This window comes from Ranitomeya imitator, chromosome 2 (genome assembly GCF_032444005.1).
Source record: "Ranitomeya imitator isolate aRanImi1 chromosome 2, aRanImi1.pri, whole genome shotgun sequence".
Classification (NCBI taxonomy): domain Eukaryota; kingdom Metazoa; phylum Chordata; class Amphibia; order Anura; family Dendrobatidae; genus Ranitomeya; species Ranitomeya imitator.
Genome location: NC_091283.1, coordinates 793482242 through 793501793, shown reverse-complemented (window position 1 = coordinate 793501793; position 19552 = coordinate 793482242). Strand labels below are relative to the sequence as shown.

The 19552-nt window shown below is 47.7% G+C and overlaps 1 protein-coding gene across 1 annotated transcript in view; it reads right to left on the bottom strand.

Annotated features, from left to right (window-relative positions):
* The window catches only part of HTRA1 (HtrA serine peptidase 1), a 33333-nt gene extending 14497 nt beyond the window's left edge, over nucleotides 1–18836 (bottom strand). Inside the window, exons 1-4 of the mRNA XM_069753684.1 lie at nucleotides 18420–18836; nucleotides 10277–10734; nucleotides 3942–4041; nucleotides 576–783 (exon numbers count right to left, since the gene is read on the bottom strand). Of these exons, the coding sequence (XP_069609785.1) occupies nucleotides 576–783; nucleotides 3942–4041; nucleotides 10277–10679 (711 nt within the window). The 5' untranslated portion in view covers nucleotides 10680–10734; nucleotides 18420–18836. The remainder of the gene's footprint in view (nucleotides 1–575; nucleotides 784–3941; nucleotides 4042–10276; nucleotides 10735–18419) is intronic.
* Between the last annotated feature and the right edge of the window lie 716 nt (nucleotides 18837–19552).

The following is a 19552-nucleotide window of genomic DNA, read 5'->3' as shown; positions in this document are numbered from 1 at the left end:
AACTCACGGTGGTCAGGAGATTTCATGAAATCGCACCAGTTACATGCAGCAGGTTTTCCGCACAAAACCCCCCACGGCATTTGTGGGAACACGGATTTAGAGTCAATCAAAAAGATTTGCAGGACCCTGATCCAGCAGCCATGTCAGTAGTCTGGCACTACCGAACCATAGTCCCGTGAACTCCTCCTACATGCCGGCATTCCTTCCCCCCCTGCTAATTATTAGGGCAGGCGCAACGTCATTGTTTGCAGCATGATGCATGCGTGTTAAGATCTATGGGCTGGACATAGATCCCCCAGAGAATCGGCCTCCAGAAATTCTTGTAAATGAAAGGTGTGAGACATGTAGATCCGGAGAGCGGACTGTCAGTCATTACAAGACTCACACTGGTAATGTTCCCTGTCATTTACAATTAGCTCTGGAGGTAGATCCTCAGGGAGATCTATGGCCGGCCCACATTGCAAATCTATAACTGCCAGCATGTCCCGGTAGACCCAGACTGTAATGGTCTGCTGGAAATTGTAGCAGCCGCAGGTTGGAGACCACTGTAATAAGCATGATAAATATCTCAGTACCTTTGCTTTGATTTTGATTAAGGCAATGTCGGCCTTTTCATCCACGTCTATGATCTTGGCATCATAGGTAGACCCATCACTGCGCTCCACTTTTAACCTTTGCTTGTTCGTGACCACGTGGGCATTGGTAAGAATCAAGCCATCTTCCGAGACAATGAATCCAGAGCCACTGGCTGCTGGAATTTCCCGGTTTCCAAAGAAAGAAAACCTAAGAACAAGAGATTGGTGTGATATGACTGCAACAGGATAAGAAAAAATTGTATGAAAATTTATAGAAAAGGAACAAAACATGTTATAAACTATTTTTAAAAAATCTTTTTGAACTAGTAACTAATATCTGATACTTCTGATATTGTGTTATTGTAAGGCTATGTTCCCACGATGAGCTTTTGGTGAGTTTTGGATGTTGAATATTTTCTGTACTATTTTTGCACTTATTAATTAAAATAGATCACTTGCGTTTTTTTGAAGTCACGCAGCAAAAAAAAACCAACTCACCAAAAACTCATCGTCTGAACGCAGCCTTAGAATATGACACACGAAGAACCATCTTCCTGAAGACATAGTGGTAATGTTTTATACTGCTGCATTTTCCATAAGTTGATATTTTACGCAATTGTTTAACCAGTTCAAAATCAGGCCATTTACCCCCAAACCTGACCAGGCACATTTTCGAGTTTATTGGTATATACAGTTTATAGAACTATAAAAAAAAAAATTCTCATTCACATATTCAAATAATTTTTGCTTCCTTTTTTCATGATACATAGGGGTTTATTTTTACTGTCATATTTTATTGTTATATTTTTTCTTTTTTTTGGCTGATATGTGGCGACATATGGTGCAAAAATTAGGGAAATCATTTTTTAATGAGCATATAGGACAAAAAAAATACATAAAAAAATCTGTTCCCCATTCTGTAGCAAGTATTTTTATATACATATATATAAGGCTTGTTTTTTTTTTACAGGAGCGGGGCTAGTAACAGCAATTTGGATTGACAGTGTCTTTTTTTTTCCATTAATCTATTTTTTACATGTTATTTTATTTATTTATTTTTCATTTATTTTACACATTGGTCATAATAGACCTTTGGGGGTGGGGCATTTAAATATTGAAATACTTTTTCATTTACATTTTATTTACCTTGTAACTGGGGCTGGTATATAGGCCCAGTTGCAGGAGAAATGCATCCTGCTGGATGTTTAGCAACGCTAACTACCCACATAAATGTAGGTTTCAGCCTAGGAGAGTATTCACATTAGGCCGGAGTTCATACTAGCGTATGGCATCTGATGAGAGATGCTAATGACCCTCGGCTCATGCTCTGCTGCGAGCGGGAGCCAAGTGTCATGCTACTGTGCTCCAAGCCTCTCGCACAGAGAGAAACGGAGCACAGCTGCAGAGGAGGTGGAGAAATGAATTTCTCCATCTCCTCCATTGCTGGCATCGGCATATATCACATAGCACTTGGATGATATCCAAGTGATGTGCGCTGTGTCACTCGCACCCATATGGGTGCGAGTGAGCCGAGACTCGGCCTAGTCTAGGTGCCAATCGCAGCATGCTCCGATTGTTCTCGCATACCGATTCGGCATGAGAAAATAATCGCAGATGTGATCTGCCCCATAGATTAACACTGGTCCGAGTGCTATGCCATGTTTTCTCGCATAGCACTCGTCCGTGTTGTAGGCTAGTGTGACCCTGGCCTTAGACAGATTCCCAGAAACGAGAATCGCCCTATCGCGGCTGCCGGGTACACATGAATTGGCCAATTTATGCACTAAATATTCTCCATTTTTCCTATTATTTAGAGCAGTAATGCAATTCACATTTCATGTTTTCATGCTACAGAGTGCCACTTTATTTGTTGGTTACATTTTGCAGAGCTGTCGAGGACTCCTATGAACCAGTGGCTCCTGCTTCCTCTCTATACACAGTGACCATCAGAGCTTCCTAATACTGTGTACACAGTGATTACTTAGCACTTTGTATGCAATGACCGAGAAGGCACAGACTGTAATAAACTATATGTGCCTTCTCTATGGGGACTCATGCTGCCTCTGATAGCCGGGTGCCCACTTCCGCAGCCACATGACCCTATGCAGTGACATTTCAGTGATGTTTCAGCAAAGGAAAATTTTTGCTGAATAGGCTGGACCTGGGGGTGTTAGTGAAGACATGCTGAGCTTACCAGATTCGGGCATGGCTACCGCTGAAGAGGGCTGTGGTCAGCGTAGAACAGTTAGTAAAGATAGGATATGTATGCCACATATCTATGCCGAAATGTTGATGCTACCAATTGATGTGTTGCCACAGGTGACTACTAAGTTTATGGCCTTCTGTGCAATACAGACGATGTGAACTCCAAGCTTTGCACCTGCTAACTACTGTATATGTCTCAGGTCCACCAGTAATTTTCTATTTTGTAAAATGGACTGAATTCTTCCTTTTTACAGCCAGGGTTCCTTTGTCATCAGAGGGTATTTGGCCTGAATGGGAGAAATCTGAAGGGAACACCACCACACACACCCTGAGGAATCCATGTCATTTGTGTTTAGGATCACGCAGAACACGTGACCATTACATTATGTTATCAAAGCCCTATCATTTATTCTAACTTTTATAGAAATAGTTTTTCGGGTCAGTTGTAGGTAAATACATTTTTTGGACTGCCTGCAGCCTCAACTAGGAGGCTTTCAATATTTTTCAAAAATTTGGGTAAGAGCAGAAAATATATTAAGATGGTAAAAAAACTAAACAATACTCATCCATTCAATACCCTGTGAATCCAGCACCACCGCTCTGGTGATCCATGCCGGTCCTTGAGTGTTGATGTCACATACAGAAAACAACGTATCTCACCAAACATGTAGAATTGCGGGCTTCCCAAGTTTGGGCCACGACCATTCACGAGAATGGGGAACCAATGTCTTCTGTGTGAATGGAGTGATAGTGAGAATGTGCGCCCATTGCTCCACCAACTGTGTGCAGCAGTGATGGTCACACATGCTCACCACAACACCATTCACTTTGGGCTCCCTATTCTCAGAATCAGCAGTCAGACCCCCAGCACTGTTCTGTGAATTGTGTTTATGACAAGGCGTCCTTTAAGGTGACCGCTGCAACCAATCATTGATTTCAGTATAGATGACAGTGATTAGCTGCATTGTACAAGTCAATGATATTCGTGACCTCATTGATGCCGAGTCGGTGAAGACCACTAGAGCAACGGCACTGGAGCGACGAGGAATTGAATAGGTGAGTGTTTTTTTATTTATTAATTTAACTCCTTTTTTTACTCGTAGCCCAATTAGACGTCCCCGTCTGAACCATGTTTGTGCTTATTACACCAGAGGAACTTACGTGCGATAGAGCTCAATGTGCACAACAGCCGGTGCGATCTTCTCCACCACATCAGCTATAAAGTTGTATTTATAGCGGGGGCTGTCAGGGTCCTTCTGTCCTGTAATATACAATTATGGGATGTGACATATGTTGGGTTCTGTTTGGTGGTTGAACTTGAAGATTTTTTTATTTTTCTATTAGCTACAGTAAAAACGATCTTTACTCAACCTCAGGACCGTCTATGGTCATCCATCAGTTCTCACACATTCCTTAACCTCCGTAAATACCATCTGCGCTATCAACACGTTCTCCTAATCAAAGGCTCCAGACTCCTAAAGGGGCAGTATGTCGATGGAATAATTGGTAACTAAACTTTTCGTTATTTTTTAATCATTTTGTCCAGCATGAAAAATTATGAAACTTTGCAAATCACTATATTAGGGTATTTGTATTCATTAAAAAATTCACAGAAAAAAATCCCCAGTGTAAACTAGATAAAAATACCTTTATTAATAAATCTTAAAACCTATCAAAAATAAGTGCACTTAACGTAAACCGTCACCATGACAACAACATATAATAGAAAAGACCAGGGTGATGCCTAGCCCTATACTGCACTACCTGCACCCTACCTACCAGCGGAGGTTGGCACCCTATAATCCTGCGCAGTTGGCGCCCCCGCTCACCGTCGACTATCCCTCCTACCCCTATTGGGCCCTAATAGGATGGGATGGGAACACATAAACAGTCATACCGAAATGCCATAGTATATATGATAGAGAGAAAGGGGGAGTCTATATTACTACCTGCTCTACCCCTACCTATCAGCGGAGGTTGGCACCCTATTATAGTACGACAGTGGCGCCCCCGCTCAACGACGACTGTCCACTAGCCTGTCCCTTATTAGATGTTTGGGAAAATATAATATTGTATTTATAATAATAAAGTGCTGTAGTGCTTATAAACCATGTCTAAACACTCCCAAGGATTAAACATACATGTATGGATCCTCTTAATATAATACACATTCATAAACCAGGTACTCCAGACAAAATATAGTTTGATATACGAAAGATATAAATATCTGGTCTAATGGTGCCTCCCATATCGAGAGGGGATTTGCCCTGGGATGCTGTACCATGTATCGGTTTTGGTTTTGACATTTGACATAAGCTAAGTAACCCCTTATTATCATGTATTGCTCCTGATGAACCTCATGTAACAGTGAGGGGAAACGCGTCGAGTCTACAAGGGAGGCTTTTGCAAATATATAAATTGTGTTTATAGATACACTATTAAGATACTTTGTTGGCCCAAATGGTTTTTGTACGGATTCTCAATAACAAAGGTACTGATTGACTGAGGTCTTTTTTCTTGGGGTCTGACTGGGTATTATGCTCAGTGTTTTTGGATTATGTATTTTGGTGTCCAATCAGTGCATCAGACTGATCTGGATGAACATTAGACCAGATATTTATATCTTTCGTATATCAAACTATATTTTGTCTGGAGTACCTGGTTTATGAATGTGTATTATATTAAGAGGATCCATACATGTATGTTTAACCCTTGGGAGTGTTTAGACATGGTTTATAAGCACTACAGCACTTTATTATTATAAATACAATATCGTATTTTCCCAAACATCTAATAAGGGACAGGCTAGTGGACAGTCGTCGTTGAGTGGGGGCGCCACTGTCGTACTATAATAGGGTGCCAACCTCCGCTGATAGGTAGGGGTAGAGCAGGTAGTAATATAGACTCCCCCTTTCTCTCTATCATATATACTATGGCATTTCGGTATGACTGTTTATGTGTTCCCATCCCATCCTATTAGGGCCCAATAGGGGTAGGAGGGATAGTCGACGGTGAGCGGGGGCGCCAACTGCGCAGGATTATAGGGTGCCAACCTCCGCTGGTAGGTAGGGTGCAGGTAGTGCAGTATAGGGCTAGGCATCACCCTGGTCTTTTCTATTATATGTTGTTGTCATGGTGACGGTTTACGTTAAGTGCACTTATTTTTGATAGGTTTTAAGATTTATTAATAAAGGTATTTTTATCTAGTTTACACTGGGGATTTTTTTCTGTGAATTTTTTAAGGATAGAGGTCCCCATAGATATATTTCTTTTTTCTCTGTGAATGTATTTGTATTCATTCCTAAATTGAACTGGCTTCAACTCTCTGCTTTTCCCAGTCTATTTGGCTGCACTCATCTGATTTTATATTAGAACGTATTTCTTTGGAGTATAGATGATGGCAGTGAAAGGGTCATTCAGCAGTGTCCCACTAAGGCCGAATTCAGATGTCCGGGTATCAAGGTCCGAATATGGACTGCAATGGCCGTGGGTCTTCTGACCTGAATTTGACAGCTTCATATACAGTATTCAGTTGTGCTCAAAAGTTTACATACCCCGGCAGAATTTTTGCTTTCTTGGCCTTTTTTTCAGAGAATATGAATGATAACACCAAAACATTTTCGCCACTCATGGTTAGTGGTTGGGTGAAGCAATTTATTGTTAAACTACTGTGTTTTCTCTTTTTAAATCATAATGACAACCCAAAACATCCAAATGACCCTAATCAAAGGTTCACATACCCCATTTTTTAATACCGTGTATTGCCCCTCTAACATCAATGACAGCTTGAAGTCTTTTGTGGTAGTTGTGGATGAGGTTCTTTATTTTCTCAGATGGTAAAGATGCCCACTCTTCTTGATAAAAAGCCTCCAGTTCCTGTAAGTTCCTGGGCTGTCTAGCATGAACTGCGTGCTTGAGATCTCCCCAGAGTGGCTCAATGATATTGAGGTCAGGAGACTGAGATGGCCACTCCAGAACCTTCATTTTGTTCTGCTGTAGCCAATGACAGGTTGACTTAGCCTTGTGTTTTGGATCGTTGTCATGTTGGAACGTCCAAGTACATCCCTTGTGCAGCATCCAGGCTGATATGACACATCAAATTCCATCCCGAGAATGCTGGAAGGTAGAGATTCGTGGGATTCCCATCAAGCCGCTGAGCACTACTGACCCGGACACTGCTCCGGAATCCTGCAAATTGATACGCTCATCTCTAGTGCTAACCCTTTCACTGCCATCCAAATGATTATGTTCTGATATCAATACACCTGTAAGAAATCTGCGGAACAGCAGGAGTTTGGAAGCCACTTAAATGCATTTTTTTGCAGAAATGAAGAGAAATTCCCTAATAAAGTGATTTTCAGAACTTTCCAAGGTGAACAAAATTATAGAAAAAAAACAATTTAGTCCAGACTATGATCTGGCATAGTGACTTTATGCACTGACACATGTCATGGCGCCATTTCATCCTCTTCTTTGTCACTTACTAAAGTCTACCAGCCAGACATTGGCTAAATGGACACTCGTGGCCTAAATCAGAATAATGGGCCCCTTTGGACACATTTTTCATGTAGTTCAGGGGCTTAGCTCCCAAACAGATCAAAAATGGGATGTGAACAAGATCTTTCAGGCTGCCTTTCAGATATTTCTTAATACATGAGTGGTTGGCTGATTTTTTACCTTTTTCACAAGTATTTATAGGTGTGTAGATAATTCCGACAATACTACACTGACTTATGGCTCATTCAGACATCCGAGTTCTTTCCATGTTCTTCACTTTGTATAGTTTATGGGGCTTTTCACATGTCCACATTTATTTTGAAGACCGAGCGGCCTGCGCAAAATCGCGGATACATGTCCGATATTGATCCAAGTGTCGGGTCAAAATAGTCAACGCAAATCTATGGGTCCTTTAAAAAAATCAAAAGCCATACTAGATAGAAGGTAGAGAAATCGATGACACTTGGAGCAAACTCTGATGAAACTGAACAAAACATGTAGTAATCAAACATGCTATAGCGGTATGTCTGCGGATTTCTGATAATCACATCGACCTGGGTGTGTTCAACAGCCAACCATAATGGCGAATGTTCGCAGGCTGCCAATCGCACCTAGGGAGGCATGTTAGAGGATCTGAGGTAGGACCAGTCCGGGGAAGAGATGTCCTGCAGGATCAGTCCTTTGTTATATGCTATGCTGCAAAAAAAATGTAATTTTCTGAGATTGTAGAGCTAGTGCGCAACTCTAAAAAATAAATAAAATAAATTAAAATAATTTTTTTTTTAAATTAAATAAATCTGCAGGCATCAGATGGGGACAATCAGGGAGTCAGAGGACCTGTCAGATTCCCTTTAAGAAAAACATCTTACCACTAAAAAAAATGTTGTTCTCTCATCTGTCCTGGAAAATATATTTTTGAGTGTAAACAGGGATAATTCCATCCATTGACAGTGGTTCCTGCAGCCGTGTTAAGCCAAAATGAGCAACAAATCTTATGACCGGCAAACCCATGCACATAAATGAGGCTTCTACAAAATTTCCAATTAGATTTTTGCCATTGCTGAAAAAAAAGTACCGTAAATCAGTAGACCGCTACTTTTGTTTGGGCGAATGGAAAAGCTGAGGTTTAGGATGCTTTCACACTTCACTTTGTCCCACGCTCATTGGTCCAGTGAGGGCTTACGTCCGAATCCTCCCCACCCACAAAACAGGATTTGGGCGTATGCGCCGACAGGCCATTGACTATAGTCAACGTGAGCTCTGTGTTGCATCATTTTTGGTCGTATATTTTTAATGGAGGCGGACACTCAGATGTAACAGACTGTGAGTGTGCGTCTCCAGTATACGTCCGAAAATGATTCATGTTCGCTCTGCCGCCACTATTATAGACTACTATGGCCCCATCGGCACATATGTCCAAATCCCGGGAAAGTACAGATGTAAGCCCCGACGGGACCACTGAGCCCCACGCAGTGTGAAAGGGGCTGTTACCCCATTATTAGAGATGAGCGAATATGAACTTAAAAGTTTGGAGTTCGTACCGGACAGTTAGTGTCCGTGGCTAAACTTGTCCCGGAAGTCCAATACAATGTTCGGAGTTCCGGTAGGAGTCCGTTGCAGAGAGAGAGAGAATTTTTCCAGCTCAAAGGTGCGGGTCCCCATTTTTTTCAATGGGGTTCGGGTTTTGGTTGAAATCTGGGTACCCGAACCGAACTTTGGAAGAAAATTTGGGTCTTGTTCCAGAACCCGGACTTCTACGGGTCCGCTCATCCCTATCCATTATGGCCTAATCCTTCTGACAGATCAAACAGCAAATCCGCAGCAGAAATCCAAAAGTCGGCGGGTGGCTTCATTTGGAAGACATTCGCTCTTTATTTATAGTTGAAACATTCGAAAAAAGACTGAAAATTACGGCAAAACCGTGCATGAAGCAGCTTCAGGAAAAAGATGGCCAGCTATTCCCTGAAACGGCTTCGCCTAGGAAAACCTGGCTGGTTCCTGTGCCCGAATAAGCATGTAGTGTGCACATACCCCTACAGTATATGGTGCAGGATTTTTCAGCACATTTGGTAATGTGGGAAAAAAAATCAACTTGTCTATTGATATTCCATTGAACACATAAAAGCTGTACCAAAAAGATGTTTTTTCATGGTGAAAGCCAAAATAAACCCTGTGTGAACCTTCACTCCGTGCCAACTGTCCTTACGTCTTACTAAGGCCTCATTCAAAAGTCATTTTTTTAGTTTTTTGGTGTTTCAGAAAAAAGGACCCCTGTGTTTTTCCCCAGGGTGCTGCATCCGATTTCCATCCCTTTTTGGTCCATATGTCCATTTTTCTGTACGCTAAAATCCCCCAAAATTCTAAGCTTCTTCCACCCATTAAACAGTAGAAAATGGACGGTGTTTGGAGGACACACGGACGGCATCTGAGTGCGAGCTTTTTTTCCCCATAGATCTATTCACTTGAAACAGTGAGTTTTTTTAATTGGATCATGAATGCACGTCTCTATGTTTTTTCTGTGGAAAATCGGTCTTCAAATCAAATAGTACATGTGAACAACGCCATAAACTGTAGCTAGTGGGTAAGTGCTCTGGGGAAGCACATGTAGGTGATACACAGTTGTCTGAATAGGGCCTAGCTCACAGGAGAGCAGAATCAGGGCTACGTTCACACCATGAGATTTTTTGTGAGTTTTTTAAGCTGCGTATTTATGGGGAAAAACTGCAAGTGACCTATTTTACTAAATGGGCGCAGAAAATCATCCACATCAAAAACTTACTAAAAGCTCATTGTGGGAACGCAGCCTAAAGGATCAGTGGTTGTAACCATGGAGACACATAACTTAGCACAGATGCTGTGTGCAGAATACGGCAGAAGTTTTTGGATGGAAACTATTTGCAGACTTTCGGCATTTTTCAGGTGTAACTGCAAAGATAAAACAGCAGCAGCAATGCCGGCTGTCAGCAGCTGTCCTGGGAATGAATGAGTGCAGATCTTACCCTGCTGACAGTCTCCCCTCTGGATGGGGATGATGGCGGCCGAGCCCTGGCTCTGCACCGCTTTGCTCTCCGCCTGCAGCTTGCACAGGCTGCTGTACGTCTTGCCATCACTTCCACACACCGGCTGGGGTGACGGGCACTGACAGCTCCGGGCGCCCGCTGACCCGCTCTTCACACAGCTCAGGGAGGAGGCGCAGGTGGGATCCGCAGCTCCTTCCCCGCATCGCTCCCCTTCTCCCGCAGCGCACACGGTGCAGCAGCCGCAGCGCACAGCAGTCTCTCCAGAGGGGCAGTTAGTGGGCGCCGGCGGGCAGGAAGATGGGTCACAGCGAGCCGGGCATCGGGGGGACGGGAGCAGAGCAGCGGGGACCCCGCAAGACAGGAGCAGCACGATCCACAGCATTGTAATACTGGCACACAGCACGGGAGGGCACGCCACTGACTACGGCCGATCACTCCTGGGAAGAGACAAAGGAGGCATCGGTGACAGAGCTATAAGTGGCCGCGACCACACCAAGCACCCATGGGCAGTGAGCCCACCGCCCCCCAGGGGACAGTCACCGCCTGCAGGTGTCAGGAGACCACCGCCCAGAGGACAGTCACCGCCTGCAGGTGTCAGGAGACCACCGCCCAGAGGACAGTCACTACCTGCAGGTGTCAGAAGAGCACCGCCCCCAGGGGACAGTCACCGCCTGCAGGTGTCAGGAGCCCACCGCCCCCCAGGGGACAATCACTACCTGCAGGTGTCAGGAGACCACCGCCCCCAGGGGACAGTCATTATCTGCAGATGTCAGGAGACCACCGCCCCCAGGGGACAGTCACCGCCTGCAGGTGTCAGGAGCCCACCGCCCCCCAGGGGACAATCACTACCTGCAGGTGTCAGGAGACCACCGCCCCCAGGGGACAGTCATTATCTGCAGATGTCAGGAGACCACCGCCCCCAGGGGACAGTCACCGCCTGCAGGTGTCAGGAGACCACCGCCCCCAGGGGACAGTCACCGCCTGCAGGTGTCAGGAGCCCACCGCCCCCCAGGGGACAGTCACCGCCTGCAGGTGTCAGGAGACCACCGCCCCCAGGGGACAGTCACCGCCTGCAGGTGTCAGGAGACCACCGCCCCCAGGGGACAGTCATTATCTGCAGGTGTCAGGAGACCACCGCCCCCAGGGGACAGTCACCGCCTGCAGGTGTCAGGAGACCACCGCCCCCAGGGGACAATCACCGCCTGCAGGTGTCAGGAGACCACCGCCCCCAGGGGACAGTCACCGCCTGCAGGTGTCAGGAGACCACCGCCCCCAGGGGACAGTCATTATCTGCAGGTGTCAGGAGACCACCGCCCCCAGGGGACAGTCACCGCCTGCAGGTGTCAGGAGACCACCGCCCCCAGGGGACAATCACTACCTGCAGGTGTAAGGAGACCACCGCCCCCAGGGAACAGTCACTACCTGCAGGTGTAAGGAGACCACCGCCCCCAGGGGACAGTCACCGCCTGCAGGTGTCAGGAGACCACCGCCCCCAGGGGACAGTCATTATCTGCAGATGTCAGGAGACCATCGCCCCCAGGGAACAGTCACTACCTTCAGGTGTCAGGAGACCACCGCCCAGAGGACAGTCACTACCTGCAGGTGTCAGAAGAGCACCGCCCCCAGGGGACAGTCACCGCCTGCAGGTGTCAGGAGACCACCGCCCCCAGGGGACAATCACTACCTGCAGGTGTAAGGAGACCACCGCTCCCAGGGGACAATCACTACTTGCAGGTGTAAGGAGACCACCGCCCCCAGGGGACAATCACTACCTGCAGGTGTCAGGAGACCACCACCCCCAGGGGACAGTCACCGCCTGCAGGTGTCAGGAGACCACCGCCCCCAGGGGACAATCACTACCTGCAGGTGTAAGGAGACCACCGCCCCCAGGGGACAATCACTACCTGCAGGTGTAAGGAGACCACTGCCCCCAGGGGACAGTCACCGCCTGCAGGTGTCAGGAGACCACCGCCCCCAGGGGACAGTCATTATCTGCAGATGTCAGGAGACCACCGCCCCCAGGGAACAGTCACTACCTTCAGGTGTCAGGAGACCACCGCCCAGAGGACAGTCACTACCTGCAGATGTCAGAAGAGCACCGCCCCCAGGGGACAGTCACCACCTGCAGGTGTCAGGAGACCACCGCCCCCAGGGGACAGTCACCGCCTGCAGGTGTCAGGAGACCACCGCCCCCAGGGGACAGTCACCGCCTGCAGGTGTCAGGAGCCCACCGCCCCCCAGGGGACAGTCACCGCCTGCAGGTGTCAGGAGACCACCGCCCCCAGGGGACAGTCACCGCCTGCAGGTGTCAGGAGACCACCGCCCCCAGGGGACAGTCACCGCCTGCAGGTGTCAGGAGACCACCGCCCCCAGGGAACAGTCACTACCTTCAGGTGTCAGGAGACCACCGCCCAGAGGACAGTCACTACCTGCAGGTGTCAAAAGAGCACCGCCCCCAGGGGACAGTCACCACCTGCAGGTGTCAGGAGACCACCGCCCCCAGGGGACAGTCACCGCCTGCAGGTGTCAGGAGACCACCGCCCCCAGGGGACAGTCACTACCTGCAGGTGTCAGGAGACCACCGCCCCCAGGGGACAGTCACCGCCTGCAGGTGTCAGGAGACCACCGCCCCCAGGGGACAATCACTACCTGCAGGTGTAAGGAGACCACCGCCCCCAGGGGACAATCACTACCTGCAGGTGTAAGGAGACCACCGCCCCCAGGGGACAATCACTACCTGCAGGTGTCAGGAGACCACCACCCCCAGGGGACAGTCACCGCCTGCAGGTGTCAGGAGACCACCGCCCCCAGGGGACAATCACTACCTGCAGGTGTAAGGAGACCACCGCCCCCAGGGGACAATCACTACCTGCAGGTGTAAGGAGACCACCGCCCCCAGGGGACAGTCACCGCCTGCAGGTGTCAGGAGACCACCGCCCCCAGGGGACAGTCACCGCCTGCAGGTGTCAGGAGACCACCGCCCCCAGGGGACAGTCACCGCCTGCAGGTGTCAGGAGACCACCGCCCCCAGGGGACAGTCATTATCTGCAGATGTCAGGAGACCACCGCCCCCAGGGAACAGTCACTACCTTCAGGTGTCAGGAGACCACCGCCCAGAGGACAGTCACTACCTGCAGGTGTCAGAAGAGCACCGCCCCCAGGGGACAGTCACCACCTGCAGGTGTCAGGAGACCACCGCCCCCAGGGGACAGTCACCGCCTGCAGGTGTCAGGAGACCACCGCCCCCAGGGGACAATCACTACCTGCAGGTGTAAGGAGACCACCGCTCCCAGGGGACAATCACTACCTGCAGGTGTAAGGAGACCACCGCCCCCAGGGGACAGTTACCGCCTGCAGGTGTCAGGAGACCACCGCCCCCAGGGGACAGTTACCGCCTGCAGGTGTAAGGAGACCACCGCCCCCAGGGGACAGTCACCACCTGCAGGTGTCAGGAGACCACCGCCCCCAGGGGACAGTCACTACCTGCAGGTGTCAGGAGACCACCGCCCCCAGGGGACAGTCACCGCCTGCAGGTGTCAGGAGACCACCGCCCCCAGTGGACAGTCACTGCCTGCAGGTGCCAGGAGACCACCGCCCCCAGGGGACAGTCACTACCTGCAGGTGTCAGGAGACCACCGCCCCCAGGGGACAGTCACCACCTGTAGGATCTCTGAATCCTCTTTTTGTGCTGTTGCTGTTTAGAGATAGGACTCATAAGCGTGAGGACCCTGCGTATTTTGGCCAGAATATAAACCAATACTTCACATAATATTTTTTTCTGTGTTTTTTGCACTTTTTTTCGGGGTGCAGTTGGGCCCATTTTCTGCTTGTAAACTGTGGTGTCTGTGCACATGGGGTGCATTTGGATAGCGCTGGGCAGGCCCGCCTGATCTAATAGAAGGGTGTCACTACTAGGCCTGCCTGGATGCTGTGCATCTCCATTGTGTGAACAGCGCCACATACAAGTTTTTATGTGCGGCAATGTGCCAAGCGGCCACCCCCTCCATTAGTTTGGTAGTTGGTGAGTGGCTGCGTCATCGGTTATGCTGCACCTGTGTTTCTATTTTACCACATGGGTCCACTGCATCCTGTTAGTGCATTTGTTTGGAGGCCTAGGCAGGTAAGAACCTCTGCCGTGTTTTTGCTGTTTTTTCAGGTGTAAGGAGACCACCGCCCCCAGGGGACAGTCACCGCCTGCAGGTGTCAGGAGACCACCACCCCCAGGGGACAGTCACTACCTGCAGGTGTCAGGAGACCACCGCCCCCAGGGGACAGTCACTACCTGCAGGTGTCAGGAGACCACCGCCCCCAGGGGACAGTCATCTGCAGATGTCAGGAGACCACCGCCCCCAGGGGACAGTCACCACCTGTAGGTGTCATGAGACCACCGCCCCCAGGGGACAGTCACCACCTGCAGGTGTCAGGAGACCACCGCCCCCAGGGGACAGTCACTACCTGCAGGTGTCAGGAGACCACCGCCCCCAGGGGACAGTCACCACCTGCAGGTGTCAGGAGACCACCGCCCCCAGTGGACAGTCACTGCCTGCAGGTGTCAGGAGACCACCGCCCCCAGGGGACAGTCACTACCTGCAGGTGTCAGGAGACCACCGCCCCCAGGGGACAGTCACCACCTGTAGGTGTCATGAGACCACCGCCCCCAGGGGACAGTCACCACCTGCAGGTGTCAGGAGACCACCGCCCCCAGGGGACAGTCACTACCTGCAGGTGTCAGGAGACCACCACCCCCAGGGGACAGTCACCACCTGTAGGTGTCAGGAGACCACCCTCAGGGGACAGTCACCGCCTGTAGGTGTCATGAGACCACTGCCCCCAGGGGACAGTCACCACCTGCAGGTGTCAGGAGACTACCGCCCCCAGGGGACAGTCACTACCTGCAGATGTCAGGAGACCACCGCCCCCAGGGGACAGTCACCACCTGTAGGTGTCAGGAGACCACCGCCCCCAGGGGACAGTCACCACTTGCAGGTGTCAGGAGACCACTGCCCCCAGGGGACAGTCACCACCTGCAGATGTCAGGAGACCACCGCCGCCAGGGGACAGTCACTACCTGCAGGTGTCAGAAGAGCACCGCCCCCAGGGGACAGTCACCACCTGCAGGTGTCAGGAGACCATTGCCCCTAGGGGACAGTCACTACCTGCAGGTGTCAGGAGACCATTGCCCCCAGGGGACAGTCACTGCCTGCAGGTGTCAGGAGACCACTACCCCAGGGGACAGTCACTACCTGCAGGTATCAGGAGACCACCGCCCCCAGGGGGCAGTCACTATCTGCAGGTGTCAGAAGACCACCGCCCCCAAGGGACAGTCGCCGCCTGCAGATGTCAGGAGCCCAATGCCCCCAAGGTACAGTCACTGCCTGCAGGTGTCAGGAGACCAATGCCCCCAGGGGACAGTCACTGCCTGCAGGTGTCAGGAGACCACCGCCCCCAGGGGACAGTCACTGCCTGCAGGTGTCAGGAGACCACCGCCCCCAGGGGACAGTCACTGCCTGCAGGTGTCAGGAGACCACTGCCCCCAGGGGACAGTCACTGCCTGCAGGTGTCAAGAGCCCAATGCCCCCAGGGGACAGTCACTGCCTGCAGGTGTCAGGAGCCCAATGCCCCCAGGGGACAGTCACTGCCTGCAGGTGTCAGGAGACCACCGCCCCCAGGGGACAGTCACTACCTGCAGGTGTCAGGAGACCACCGCCCCCAGGGGACAGTCACTGCCTGCAAGTGTCAGGAGACCACTGTCCTGATACTTAGTCCTGCCCCAGTCTATGCATATTAGGGCTATCCCCATTGTATGCAAATATAGTCCTATCACGTGTATGAGCCAGTGTACTGGTGTATAAGCACTAGCTACTCTATACTCTACGCACACTTCACTTATTTACCAGTACTCTCACTTTATACACATATTTATTTGTACTCTCACTTTGTACCCTTACTAGTATTCTCACTTTCTACACTTACTAGTATTCTCACTTTCTACACTTACTAGTATTCTCACTTTCTACACTTACTAGTATTCTCACTTTCTACACTTACTAGTATTCTCACTTTCTACACTTACTAGTATTCTCATTTTATACACTTACTAGTATTCTCACTTTACACACTTACTAGTATTCTCATTTTAAACACTTACTAGTATTCTCACTTTATACACTTACTAGTATTCTCACTTTACACACTTACTAGTATTCTCACTTTACACACTCACTAGTATTCTCATTTTATACACTTACTAGTATTCCCATTTTATACACTTACTAGTACTCTCACTTTATACACTTACTAGTACTCTCATTTTATACACTTACTAGTATTCTCAATTTATACACTTACTAGTACTCTCACTTTATACACTTACTAGTATTTTCATTTTTTACACTTATTAGTATTCTCACTTTACACACTTAATAGTACTCTCACTTTCTACACTTACTAGTATTCTCACTTTATGCACTTACTAGTACTCTCACTTTAAACACTTACTAGAACCCTCAATTTACAGACTTACTAGTACTCTCACTTTATGATCTTACTAGTACTCTCATTTTATACACTTACTCGTACTATCATTTTATACACCTACTAGTACTCTCATTTTATGCACTTACTAGTATTCTCACTTTATGATCTTACTAGTACTCTCACTTTATGATCTTACTAGTACTCTCATTTTATACACTTACTAGTACTCTCACTTTATGCACTTACTAGCACTCTCATTTTATGCACTTACTAGTACTCTCATTTTATACACTTACTAGTACTCTCATTTTATGCACTTACTAGTATTCTCACTTTATATACTTACTAGTACTCTCACTTTACAGACTTACTAATATTATCACTTTATGCACTTACTAGTACTCTCACTTTGTGCACTTACTAATACTCTCATTGTATACACTTCCTAGTACTCTCACTTTATCATCTTACTAGTACTCTCAATTTACACACTTACTAGTACTCTCACTTTATCATCTTACTAGTACTCTCACTTTATCATCTTACTAGTACTCTCATTTTATACACTTACTAGTACTCTCATTTTATACACTTACTAGTACTCTCATTTTATACACTTACTAGTACTCTCATTTAATGCACTTACTAGTATTCTCACTTTATATACTTACTAGTACTCTCACTTTACAGACTTACTAATATTCTCACTTTATGCACTTACTAATACTCTCATTTTATACACTTACTAGTTCTCTCACTTTATCATCTTACTAGTACTCTCAATTTACACACTTACTAGTACTCTCACTTTATCATCTTACTAGTACTCTCACTTTATCATCTTACTAGTACTCTCATTTTATACACTTACTAGTACTCTCATTTTATGCACTTACTAGTACTCTCATTTTATACACTTACTAATACTCTCATTTTATTCACTTACTAGTACTCTCACTTTATCATCTTACTAGTACTCTCATTTTATACACTTACTAGTACTCTCACTTTACAGACTTACTAATATTCTCACTTTATACACTTACTAATATTCTCACTTTATACACTTACTAGTACTCTCACTTTATGCACTTACTAGTACTCTCATTTTATGCACTTACTAGTACTCTCATTTTATACACTTACTAGTACTCTCATTTTATGCACTTACTAGTATTCTCACTTTATATACTTACTAGTACTCTCACTTTACAGACTTACTAGTATTCTCACGTTATACACTTACTAGTACTCTTCCTTTATACAGTACACTTTACTAGTATTCTCACTTTATGTACACTTCATTACTTGTTCTATGTCTTTATAGATACGTTTAATAATTTCCCAGATATATTATGACCCGACCATACCATTATGTTACATCACCCCCTTTTCATGCACATTTTCCCTCCCTACTGGACACAGCTAGATACCAGCATGATTATAAGCTGTGAAATCCCCCAGAAGACCACCTCTTTGAGAAGATCATTCCCCATCTAGTCCAGATTCTCCTGTGATTTTCATTTGTCCTATCTTCTGTGAATATGAAGGTCCATCCCATAGAAGGAGATATCTCAGTGTAATTTTGGGTGGTTGTCCCTAGAGGTTTCCCTGTATCTATCATCGCCCCAGTATATATACACACCTTGTGGTTGGGGTGTATCCAGAAGCAGCGCCCCAGGAGATGCAGCGCCTCAGGAGATGCAGCGCCTCAGTAGAAGCAGCGCCCAAGGAGATGCAGCGCCTCAGGAGATGCAGCGCCCCAGGAGAAGCAGCGCCCCAGGAGATGCAGCGCCTCAGGAGATGCAGCGCCTCAGTAGAAGCAGCGCCCCAGGAGATGCAGCGCCTCAGGAGATGCAGCGCCCCAGGAGATGCAGCGCCTCAGGAGATGCAGCGCCTCAGTAGAAGCAGCGCCCCAAGAAATGCAGCGCCTCAGGAGATGCAGCTCCCTGCACAGCCCGTTATCTCCTGCAGCAGATGTGATCTCCTCCCAGGTCCCAGGAGCTCAGATGTCTGCTGTTTGTAGAACCGGCCCAGCTCTCTGTCCTCACAGCCCTGCACTGATTCAGCTTCTTTTATTTGGAAAAGCCCCAAAACAGAGAATTACTCCACCCCCGCATCTCATGTGAGGGAGCAGGGCAGCCTGCCAAAGCACAGCGCAGTGTAGAGCACTCAATTCATACTGTAAATCATACCTTACAGCACTGGGTACAACACCGTACAGCAGGCAGTACTCAATATATACTGCACATGCTAAAGTGTCGTACAGCACTGATCAGCCCTCCAGCACTCATTACATACAGCAAAGTATATGTGTAACATCTGTATCGGAGTGTGCTTTTCGTGCCTGTTTGCCACTAGCCAGCACCGTAATAATAATACGGATGCCACTGGGTGACGGCAGCGTGTTTCTAAACTTTAGGCTAGCCGTTGTCCCCCATCCATTTCACCTGTGTTTTTCAGCAAAGAGTTAGGAGTAGTAATTAATTAGTGATGAGCGAATATACTCGTTACTCGAGATTTCCCGAGCACGCTCGGGGGTCCTCCGAGTATTTCTTAGTGCTCGGAGATTTAGTTTTCATCGCCTCAGCTGAATGATTTACAGCTTTTAGCCAGCATAAGTACATGTGGGGGTTGCCTGCTTGCTATGGAATCCCCACATGTAATCAAGCAGGTAAGTAGCTGTAAATCATTCAGCTGCGGTGAAAAAAACTAAATCTCCGAGCACTAAAAAATACTCGGAGGACCCCGAGCGTCTCGGGAAATCTCGAGTAACGA